The sequence below is a fragment of the Callorhinchus milii genome, unplaced genomic scaffold, assembly GCF_018977255.1.
Source record: "Callorhinchus milii isolate IMCB2004 unplaced genomic scaffold, IMCB_Cmil_1.0 Scaffold14, whole genome shotgun sequence".
Classification (NCBI taxonomy): Eukaryota; Metazoa; Chordata; class Chondrichthyes; order Chimaeriformes; family Callorhinchidae; genus Callorhinchus; species Callorhinchus milii.
The window spans coordinates 5,929,749-5,941,814 of record NW_024704755.1 but is presented as its reverse complement, the minus strand read 5'-3'; the positions used below and the strand labels follow the sequence as shown (position 1 = coordinate 5,941,814).

Sequence of the window (12,066 nt, the reverse complement as noted above, 5' to 3'; positions counted from 1 at the left end):
ACAACTGGGAGCAATGATAGAGGACGGCGATGAGTGCGCTGGAGCAGATCAACCTCTCCGACTAAATGCTGCAGCAACAAACGCGGAGCCTCTGGAGTTCGCGGTGGGTGTCCCCGAGCGCGGAGCAAATGTTAGGTTAATGCAGTTGTCTAACTTGCTTTTGCAGTCAAAGCTCGTGCCTGCTGCGTGTGTGCATTTGGTGCTGCATTTGATTGAATGTACAGGTTTTGTTTCGAACCGAAACCCACTGTGTGTAGGCACGCGCTGTTATAAGTGCGGCATTTCAAGCGAAATAACATCTGTGCACTTGTGACAAGTGAGGATGGGTTGCGTTCTTATACACCATTTGGATTTCCCCAAAAACCTGCTCCAGGATCATGTTCACCTCTGGGGTTGATCACTGTAATAGTAAGATTATAAAACTAACTATTTTTGATGTACTGAACGTGTGAGGACAAGGACCCTTCTTTAACAGTTCTCCCAGTTATTAGAACTGACGCCTTTATTTAACAGAAACCAGGAAAGCTTAGTATAAAGAGGGTAGATGAGTCATCCTCTGTATCTCACCTCCTCTATTCCCACAGGTCAGGGATCTCCTCCTGAAGAGCTTTTGTCAAACGCTTCTTACAGCATCGCACTTCAACCCGCCGCACAGGTAGGTAGGCCTCCTCTAGTAGTTGAATGGTAATAAGGACATAAAGAGTAACACCTCTCGTGTGGCTGTATTCCTCTGGTTGAACGAGTGTGTACTTTCTAAGAACTATTATTTATTATGTCGATCGGTTTACCTTTGCGGAGTTTCTGATCCTCTCTGGCGGGCTCTGTTTGCAGGCAGGGAGAATGGGCATCTCTGTTTGTGAGAACGCTGTGCGGCCACAGGAGAGTTCTACGCGCAGTTCTTACCCGAGTCCTGCACCTGATCAGCCACCAGGTGAGAGACTAGCACGTCACTTACCGTGTCTGAGCTGTGTGCAAGTAGACAGCCACACGGTGTCAGTGAGATGCTCAGCAAGTCACATGAACTGGATCGTACTGTCAGCAGGTGTTACTGTTCATAGGACAGATAATAAAAATCCTTGCATTTGATATAGCGCCTTATCACATCGTCGAGACGTCTCTGTAAAGTGAATTGACTGTGTATTTTGTGGGCAAAACAAGACGAGAATAGATATTCAGCAGCATTTGTGTTACTGCCCACAAACAAGTGTCCATTTACTGACACCAGAACCCTAATCATCCACACGGACCATAGATGATCCATATACAGTTAAAGGTATTGTTTGTACTTTTTTAATAGGGTCCTTCTCTAAGTGACAGCCACATATTGGGACTGGCTGCTTTCGCAGTCCACGTGCACATCTCGCAAAGCTTCCTGCCACTGGTGGATTCGATGGACCAGGAAGAAAAATCAGGTGTCAAAGCGGGGGTTTTCTTCAGCAAACACCTGACCCAGTTTCTCAGCTGCACAACTGGACAATCTTTGACATTCTGTATGAGGTAATGGCCTGAACAATTTTTTAATAATAAGAAGATTGATATAGCACCTTATCACATCTTTGAAACATATCAAAGTACATCACAGAATATATTGTAAAGTGGATCGACTGTGTTTTGTGGGCGAAGTGGTGCACAGACATGTTTGCCTTGAAAAGACTAGGCACAAAAAATCAGTATGTATCAAATGTTATATTTAAAAAAAAGACAGATCCTCTCATTCCTGTTATAATGAAATAGATGCTGTAAAACCCAGCTTCAAACTAATCTTGTGAGCCTTTCCCACAATTTTCCTTCCCAAAAGTTTGTTTTTCTGCACAGCAACTATTGGAACTACTAACTGCTGTTTAGTGACCTGAGTTAAGATGTAACTCACACAGCAGATTTTATAGTTCTAGTTTCAAACCCCACCTTATGATGAAACTCCTTTCTCTGGCAGGTTTTGTACAGCAGCTGTTGCTTACGGACTCTGCCTCTCGTCACCATCTACTGTTGACATTGTGAAGCAGGCTGTTCCTTCTGGGTTTGTTCAAAAGGTAAAGAGTTTGGCAAAGTGTAATTAATCCTATCCAGGGAAAGGAAGGATTTGATGGGCCAGACCTGTGGAACATTTCTGCTCGTTTCTGATATTATTAAAAGTCTTATTCTGTACAGAGTATTTTTGGTCCTACTGACCAGCGAGTTGTTTACTGTTCTCTTGCAGTTTCTGTATGTGCTTCCGCGACTAATTCCGGCGTCTCGAGCAGAACAGGGAGAAGTGACGGAATCTATGTGGCCTAACCTGACTTCTCCTGATTTAAATTGGACTTCCGCTGCCCTTTCAGCGTTTAAACACAGTCAATTCAAGGAGCTAACAAGAGTGAAGGACTTTCAGGTAATTTAACATGTTGAGCTTTCAAGTTGATTAATTTTAACATAGCTTTAGTCTACCCCTCTGTGTTGAAATCAGGTTGTGATGTTTTAACCTGATGATGTACAGTGCTGCTAGTGGTTGCAGTTGTTTTATGCAGCAGTTTCTGTACTTATTCTGCACAGTGACACCTTGAGGAAGACAACTAACTGCAAATGTTACCGGGCAGTTCGCCGCTATAAAGCTGTGTTGCAATCTGAGGTTGGCAATGCTATGGATTTGTAATTGTTCTTGAATTGAATGGTCTTATTACACTTGAGTGCCCTGGCAACATGTTCGTATGTGTACATTGTATTCCACACTCATCATTCATCTCAAAAGCTGCCCGCTCAAGGAGTCACTTATCACCTCTCCATTTCTAGTTAACGTTCCGTGATTGGTTGATGGCTGAGTTGGATATGCAACCACATGAGGATGTACTGTCTGACATAGACAGGTAAATATCTGAGCTGGCTCTAATGTAAATTCCGCTATGTGCTTTTTTTCCCCCCCCAGTATGTCCTGTACTGGATTTCAGCCTAGGTTTAACACTGTCGACAAGAACAGGATAATTACATGGTGTGATAATTTGGTGTGATTTATAATTACCTTTACACTAATCCACTTTTTGAATTCTGCCGATTCGTAAACCGCACCTTCCCCAGGAGCCTAGTCCTTTTTATCATCACTTTTTTGCATTCTTTGCTAAGCTAATCTTGAATTCTGATATCTAATGTCCTGTGAATTCCATGCTCCGAACCATCTGTAATAATCATGTGGGTAAAACATTATCAAACATGTAGTAAAAACAACAGATAAATTATGTTCCTGGAACTCTTTTCATTAACCCCCCAAATATTCACTCTTCTGAAGTCCTGCTCCCCATTTCATGTGGGCTTTTAGCCTCCAGCCTTCACTACAATAAAGCCTTTGATAAGTGTTCACTCACTTTATTTGGTAATTGTTTGGGGTGAATTATTACTTGCTAAAATGGACACTTCACCTCCGGGATATTTCCAACAGTGTTTACCTGCAGAGTACTCAGTGACTACACTTCACAGTAAAGATCCTGTGCAGCGCTTTTAAGATGTTTTGATGGTTTTACAAGATGTATTAAATGCAAGTATTGTTATTTATTTATATTGCAATGGAAAGTTGACCCTGGATGTCCCTTGGCATTCTGGTATTCCATGTGTTGGTACCAGCCACACGTTACAATGGGATTCATTCTAGTTTACAAATGATTTATTGTGCTTTCCTTCAATTACAGACAAGACTATCAACACTGGGTCTGTTACCAACATTACCTCCCGTCTCCATGTTCAGCAGGAGGATGTGGTGGGGATTTGGAGACAATGTGTAGGACCATCATCAATACCTTAATGGATTTCAGTAAAAGGTAAACGTCTGAGAACCTGCTAAAATAATCACATCACAATATAGGCAGATACTGCCAGGCCCCTTTTCCTCTGTCCCCTCCCCATTTAAACTGTCAGGGACACGCTGATTCAGGATAAAGATAGCAGAGCTGTAGTTCACTTTAGCTCGTACATCACCCGACCTAAACCCCGTCCAATGTGGTTATGTTTATTTTTGTGGTGGCTTGGAAATAGGATATATTGTGTTTTGCTGATTTAAATTTGTCCACCTGTAGAGTTAAGCTGCAATGCTGTCACCAGTCCGATCGCTCACGCCCTGCCTCACTCCGGACTTCATGCTATGTGGACATTCTTTGCCGCCTACAGGTGAATAATAAATAATAATCCTTGCCTTAGATTCATCGTCTTTTCCATCAGGTGAACGGAGCAAAGCGCTTCACAGGATTTACTGTAAAGTGTAGTGACCGTGTTTTCTAGGTGAATGTTAGCCTAATTCGTGTTAATCAAAGCTTTGCATGAAGGACTCAATAAATACTGCTGATTGTATCTACAGCCTAGTGCTTATGTATTGCATTACTTTGTCACAAAATGTCTGACACAATATTGACTTCACATGTGAACTTTACATTTCTGCAGCATTATATTTCCATTGCAGCTCATCGATGTGAGGCCACATCAGTCAAACGGCTTGAACGTACGTTTGTCTGCCCGCACCTAGACCCTTTCAGTCCATCTATAGTTTAATATTTAGTTCACCTAAATGTTAGGATCGATCTATCTCTGCTTTATGTTAGTTTGTGCCTGGTTACAGGAGATGGTGTTTGAGCTGGAGCAAGTTCGAGCGAGGAAAGTGAATAAAAGTGCCAGGCGGGAGAGCGGCCACTTTCTGCTGGATATTTTTGGGGAGCGAGCAGCGAGTCTGGGGAACACGGAGTTGAGAAAGCAGTTAGAACACGAGCTGGAATTACAGATATTCGTAAGGTGAGAGTGGAAAGAAAGCACATACATTCTACAATCCCAGCGTTCTTGGGAGATAGACAAAATCACCGCACAGCATTTATACTGTACGGACAAAGCGTATTTTGTTATCGCACCAATAATGTACCATAAAAATCTGAATAATATTTTCTGGGATAAATCAATCTGAAGATTTGCTGATTGCACGCCTGGTGCACTATATTTATATGCAATCCTGCAGCTTTATCTGAACCCACCATGACATGACTTATGCCACCCACATTATCTATTGACTGCGTGTTGCTTGCTGCTAATTTACAATTATAAAGTAGTATAGTCCCTGTGTTGCTCTTTACTCTCTCGCCCCTTTCCACGTTGTCTATGTTTTTGTCCTGATTTTTTTGTTTTCTCTGTGAATTTGAAATCAGGATTCTCGTAGCACTTCCTCCCAGTGCGCTGTTTCGGACTCGGGAGGAGAGACTGACGGTCACTGTGGAATGTGAGGAGTTCTTTCACTTCACAAATAAAGAGCTGGTAAGTCTGCTGATGGGAATCACACTGAAGTCTAATCAATCGTGTTAGAAACTTGTACTATTAATACACACAGACTTTGACCTGAGAGAATAAAACGCCTACTGAACTACCAAGTCACAGCTGGTGACAATCGATGAAAATGTTACAAAGAATACAGTAGATCCCCATTAGAGCACGTTCCTTATGATCACAAAACTGCTTAGATCACAAGTTTCTTGAGGCCGTGTGTCTGGCTTTCCGCACACTAAAAACAAAAATGGCCAATTTCCTGCTCATCAAATTGCTGCTGACATACATGCGCAGGGATTTTGTGAGCCCCAAGTGCCATGTTAAACTGTTCTGTGCTGTAATCCCGTTCAGGCAGATGACAGTGATGCTGTCTTTAGTGATATTAAAGATTCTTGCAGATATTGAAAGAAAGACTCACTTGCTTTCTGATTTCAATAAAAGCCCCAGAGCTATTTCGTTCTCAGCACTCAATGCTATTCTTGGGTAGTGCCTTGGGACATCCTCCCGACGTGAAAGGCACTAAACAAATATAATCTTGTTGTTGTTGTATTCATATAAACCTGTTTCAAAGTTGGTGAACCTAATTATTGCTGCCCCGCTGAGTTTTTTTTCAGATCCCATAACTTGGCGGCAGTGAATGTGGTTTTCGTGAACACTTTGTAATCGTTGAAGGATGTTAATTTTTAACACTTTGTTTCATTTGTTTGCAGAGGAATGGCTACTGTAAAGACGGTGTGATCCTTTATGACAGTACCGCACACTTCTTCAGAGTAAGAAAGTCCAGTTCTGATCATTGATGTCTTAGCCCTATGCGGAAATCTGTAATCAATAAACCTGAAGGCAGATGGAGAAGTGGGAAAGAGTGCTTTGCTAGAACTACTGCTCTTGTAATTAAAATTTGTTTAAAAACAATAATCAATAATAACCCTCGCACACTTGCAGGTTAGATTTTACAGAGACTTGGCTTTGTAGGGTGAAATGTCAGCTGTATCTCCAAAACAAGTATCCCTGAAGCAGTTGTTTATTGCATTTAAATATTTTATAATATATCGTGTACAGTATACCTACACATAACACAGCTTGAAATGGAACCAGGAGGGAAATGATGGCAAGTTTGCACTCTTAAAGTAACATCAGTGTGGATTACAATGGAATTAACATGCAGGAGGTTCTCTCTGTTTCAGGGTTTGCTTAGTGCTTGTGCTGACTGTGAAGAAGCAGATCATGTCCTTGCTGCTTTCCTGAATGAGTGCAGAGCACGCTGCCCCCTGCTCCTGTTGTCTGCAGCGGTAAGCACAGCTCTACACGTAGTAATATTACCACTATCCACCACCCCACAGTTCTCAGCGGCGTCACTGATTCATGATGGTGTCCAACAGTAAATAGATGTTCACCACCTCCTTCACCCGCCCCCTGAGATCAATCTTTTCTTCCTTTTGAAGCTTGTAGCTCGTATCTACCTTTAAATCCCACCTTAAGACCTACCCCTTGGACTGCGACTTTGGTCACCTCCCTTGCTTGGAAGATAAAACTGCTTAGTCTAGCCTTACTGTTAACGCTGCTGATGCCAGTCTCTTGTATCTTGAAGTGGTGGTGGCCAAGACTAGAGCCGGTCCTCGTTACACAGTGGAAGAGGTTCAGTGAGGCTTCACTTCCCAGAGAACTGCAGAGGTTGGCAGAGGATCATTGCTGGGCCAACAGGTGAGAGGCAAGAAAGACCTGATATACTGATATACGGGAGCCTCTGACTCAGACATATTTTAGCGGATACATTTCCGTGTATTTGAATGGATGTTGATGGACTGTTTCCACTTGTTGGTGTGTCCAAATACTAGAGGGCTTTAAAAACTGCATAAGGTAGCTCGCAAGTAGTTGATCTAATAGGACCGTTCAGGAGGAACTTCTTCACGCAGAAGGTGATGAGTATGTGAAATTTACTGCCTGAAGCTGTGGATGAAGAAAAAAATAAGCATAACTAAGGGAGAAAGGAAAAGAGAGGTATGGGTGAGGGGAACAGGAGGGGTGGGGGCTTGTGAGGAGTACAAACATTAACAGGGACTAGTTGGGCCAAGTGGCCTGTTTTTGTGCTGTATCAGTGTGTGTAGCGATTTTAATAACTTAGGAATTAAAAAAAAAACTGCTTCACAATAACAGCCGTTTAGAGAAGTCACCTCAGTGAGTCTGGATGTACAAGCTGCAGTTGCAGGTTGAATTACAGCACATTGATACGAGATTCATGTGATGATTTGGTTTTAAATCTTGCAGATTACTCTCAGGTACAGTTGACGATCCCCCATCTGATGCTCCCTGGATACTGGGTGCCTTTTTATATTTCACATTCCGAAGGGAGAATAGACTCTGGGGCCTCGAGACTGTGATGAGAAAGATATGTGCAGAAAACGAACAGGTAAACCAAACATCAGAACAAATACTTTCTTCCTTTGATCCTTCACTTCACGGCTCTCTGAAGGACAATACTGTGCGCAAATTGTCACCCACGACACACAGTCAGTCCACCTTAAAGTATTTGAAATGTTCTCCCAATGTGAAAGGTGCTATACAAAATGTAAGGATTATTATTATTATTATTTATGTGATACATTTCTTTAATGACATCCAAGATCTGTCAGCCCTTTGCAAGCCAAGAAATATTAACCTTTAACACTCTGTATGTTAGAAAGAAAACCGGTGTTTTCTAATTTTTAAATGTTCATTTTAAAATGACATTTTTTACTTAAGTCTTAATATTGCTTGTGGTGTTAGAGTAAATGAGTCGCTGTACTGGATTCTGAGAAAGGTGCAACACTACAAAATGCAGTTTGTAACCCGGGATAGAAGCACTAAAACCAGGTACTCTCTTACCTGTACAGTTGGATCCTTTTTATTTCAGCTCCAGGTTTCCGTGTTGTTTCTCAGTCTGATGGATCTCATCTCATCCACCCTGCTGCCAAAGGTAAACACATTGCATTGCATACCAGAAAAATCTGTCTGGCCACTCGGTTAGGTTTCAGGGGGTTACAGTGCGGGAGGAACTCAAAGCGAAGGCATATCTGACCAACTTGTATTCATTATTTTATTCCAGACTGCTGTCAGCGATCTTGATTACAATTTACTCCCAGTCGTGTGCGTGATAAACTGGTGTTGCGTTAATGGGTCTGTTTCTGGTTTTGTAATACTGTATAAACAGGGATATGGACTGCATATTGGAGTCCGTTTCTTCATTGTGTGCTTTTTGCTTATGAATATAAATCAATAAGAAACAGAAACCCCTTGAGATGGCTGGTCTGTAATTTGCTTTGAAACTATTCGTTTAAGCATCTGATAACGTTTCTTGTTTTAAAAGGAATCCTTAGATTTAACTGTTGCAGTAAAAACGTGTGCTGATGTGGTGAGAGCCTTAGAGGAGCAGGACAAACCCTGGCTTCATGTATTCCTGGTGACAGACAAAGGTAGGTCATTCTATTCCTTATTTACCTGTAAATTTCTCCTGCTCCTGTCATCACACATTCAACAACAACTTATATTTATATAGCGCCTTTCACTCATCCCAGAGAGCTTACCCCTGTAATGAAGCAGAAGAAGAGTTATGGATTTTTTTAAATATTAGGAACAAGAGGCCAGTCTGCCCTTTGAACTTGTTCTGCCAATTGATTAGATGAAGAGAGAACGTTTAATGCAGTTTCCCTTAAAATCCTTAGTACCTTGCGTCAGTCACATCTTGTATTCACAGAATCCGAACTAGCAGTGTGAGGGAGACCTGCCGAAACACATTACGTGCAGTGATGGAATTGCTTTTCAGATGGTAACAAGTAGATTGTATTGGAACCTTGAAACTTGATCAATAATAATTTTACTTTTCTGTTTCATCCCGGTGACTGGGGGGAGCCAGAGGCACCGAGTCGTGACAAAAAGTTGTAATGAACAATATCCCACGAGATGACTTGAGTGACGTTTCTCACGGGATCTTTTCCTCTGACAGATTGTGGGCCTCATCAGATCCTACACAGCATGATCTCGGACGTGCAGATTCGATTACTTCCGCTTGCATTCTACAGGTATAACTTTGAAACCTATTCTGACTTTCTTCCGTAAATTGCTTTCAATTCCTGGTGGACTGACTTAGCTTGTGTTATATATACACACACACACACACACACACAGAACCACAGATTCTTAAGTGAATTACAAGTTCTGCAGCTCCAAGCAGCCTGATTTAAGTGCAATCACTTCACAGATGATATTAAAGTTTACCAAAGTGAATTTTTACTCTGAAACCCCTGTAGATTTGGAGCACTGGATGGATTGCTAAGTGCTTAAAAGTCTGATCTAAGACTTAACTATTGAAATGAAACATTGATGCCCATTATTGATCCCTCAAGAAAAGATTCTGATTTACTCAAAGAAAGGGGTGATCAGGCTCCTGTAACTGTAAGGCCATCTTGTGTACAGACTGAGTGTTCCTATTTCACACATTAAAAATGACTGTAATTGCCCTGAGATGCTAGCCTGTGTGGAGGGCGCTATATAAGTGCAAGTTGTTGTTTTCTGTATACCATATTTAGAGTCCTTTTTTTTCCCCAAAAAAGTTTCATAACTGTCCATTATTTCCACAACAGGTTGGTTCTTGATCTGGGCTCCACGTTGCTTTCCTCGGTTATCAAGCGCCCAGGGTTCCTGTTGATCGCTGTCACGATGTACGCAGCAATGGGCCAGCTCTATCTTGATGGAGAAGGTGTCGTCCCAGCCTTTGATTACTGTGCAGTACAAACCCCTGAGCAGGTAAATGTACTTACTGCACAGCTTCAGGCCACTGATAACAGAGACAATCCTCTCCTTCTGACCAGCTGACCACATTTACCTTGCGTGCATAGTATTTGCTTCCAGCTTATACAACATTTCATTCTATATTCTGTGCCCACAATAATAATCCTCGCATTTGATATAGTGCCTTATCACATCTTCAAGACGTCTCAAAACACTTCATGGAATGTACTGTAAAGCGAATCGACTATAATTTGTGGGAGAAACGCAGCAGCCAATTGCGTACGGCAGTGTTCAAGCTTTAAAATGTCTACTTGTCCTGAAGAGAACAAGAGTCGCAATCCATTTTACTTCTCTTTTCTCAGCCTGACCTTCTGGGATTAATAACTCACGGACGACACTTCCTCCTTCGTACAATTCCATGCTGTCCTAGACAGACAAACTCAGAACGCAAACAAGTAAGCATTATTTTATGGGGGTGGGGGGTGAAGAGAGGAAAAATAAGATAAATGGCTATTGAAATAGACATCTAAATCATACAATAGAAATCCAGTATTAAGTCTCCATATAATGATGAAACAATTTGTTTAATCTTCAACACTTTTTATAGAGAGAGCCAGAGACATCTAATTTAATCAATCTGGCATTAACAACATAGTGAAGTAATGTAATCTGGGTGTTTGGCTAAGAGTGTAATATTCTTGCCTCTGGAATCAGTGTATGGGTCTGTGCCCCACACTTGGACTTGAGCCTGTAATCCATTAAATAGTTTATTGTTTAATGCATTAAATAGTTTCTGGTCTGTATGCCAAAGATTCCACAATTCCATTTTGAAGAGCGAGAAATATTTGTGGTGGAGTATTGTCTCTTTTTGATAATAGATGGCATATTTTTATGTGTTTATGTTATAGTATTTGTTGAATATAAGGGAAAATATCTAGCATTTTGTACCATCTACATATTAAAAATTTTGTATAATTGTGTCTTTAGCTACAGGAAGTTTGTAAGGACATTGACCCGGAGGTGAAAGCCAAACTTGACCACAATCTGCAGGTCGGCAAAAGTGATGAACAGTACTCGGAGCCTGATTTGCTATAAAAAAAATAGAATTGGGTCAAGTTTAACAGATTATGAATTTTTTTTGGAACTATTTTTGGTGTTGGTAGAACCTGGATAGTGCCGCCTGTATCACTTGCTGTAACACTAACATATTAAAATCCAGTACCTCAGGTTCTTACACACTCGCGAGGCGCTCTCAAAACATATCTTTTTAATGACAAAAGGAATCCAGCCCAGGAACTTTTGTCCCTCACTTTAACTAAGCACACAAGCAAGCACTGCAGCATTTTCTTAAAGGAACTTTATTAAAATAGTGATCTCATTTTGAAAAGTGCCATAAATTTGCAGTTCAAAATACTTAGCGTGCAACAAGATTGATTTCAGCATCAACACATAATTCAATTAAAGGTGCTTAACTGCTTTGCCAATACGCAGTGTTTCAAAACCAGCCATCTTATCCCTACAAAACTTAAAGCTACAACCAACTTCAATGACCACAGTCTGCTGAATAACTTGGACTTGAAGGACAAGGTACCAATAGTAAAAGTTGTGGTGCACATTCTGCAGAACTGTCATTAAGTGAGTTTAAAAAAAATATATCCAGTAAAGTATTTTCATGACCACAACCTAGTTTTCACTGGAAGTGAAATTGAGGTAGAGGGGATGACTATAGGATACTCTAAACTGGCTCTGATATTAATCAAAAAATGTTGTTTGGTTCAGTTCCTTGTGTAGATAGATGTTAAAACTGCAGTAACGCATAACATTTTAAGAAACTTCATGCAACAAGGAACAATATAATCAATTTTAATCAAATGAAAAACTATGAATGGATTTATTGGAGTTTGTCAGTAAAAGGTACGGTTTCATGTCATCCTTACTATTATTTTGATTGTTTGGATCTTGCGCTATCGACGTATGTTCAAAACAAACCAACCTAAAGTTGAATTTTGACCTTTAGTTATTAGTTGAGAAATTCATAGG

General features: G+C 41.0%; 1 protein-coding gene across 1 annotated transcript; it reads left to right on the top strand.

The window, feature by feature from the left end:
• Positions 1-13: 13 nt before the first annotated feature.
• LOC103176159 (Fanconi anemia group A protein-like) lies at positions 14-11,685 on the top strand. Its single transcript, XM_007889566.2, has 21 exons — positions 14-103; positions 585-655; positions 832-931; positions 1,298-1,497; positions 1,934-2,030; positions 2,198-2,368; positions 2,767-2,840; positions 3,654-3,782; positions 4,038-4,128; positions 4,574-4,743; positions 5,148-5,253; positions 5,973-6,032; positions 6,447-6,551; positions 6,851-6,963; positions 7,528-7,669; positions 8,153-8,215; positions 8,606-8,711; positions 9,242-9,317; positions 9,879-10,041; positions 10,389-10,481; positions 11,014-11,685. Exons 1-21 carry the CDS (start codon positions 14-16, stop codon positions 11,119-11,121), a joined length of 2,328 nt encoding a protein of 775 aa, XP_007887757.1. The 3' UTR covers positions 11,122-11,685.
• Positions 11,686-12,066: the final 381 nt, after the last annotated feature.

Bases quoted from the DNA above. Each gene is read 5' to 3' on its own strand.
- LOC103176159 (XM_007889566.2), top strand. From the start codon at position 14: ATGATAGAGGACGGCGATGAGTGCGCTGGAGCAGATCAACCTCTCCGA. The intron at 2,369-2,766 runs GTAATTTAACAT...CTCCATTTCTAG, and splicing joins CAAGAGTGAAGGACTTTCAG to TTAACGTTCCGTGATTGGTT. The intron at 7,670-8,152 runs GTAAACCAAACA...TTTTTATTTCAG, and splicing joins TATGTGCAGAAAACGAACAG to CTCCAGGTTTCCGTGTTGTT.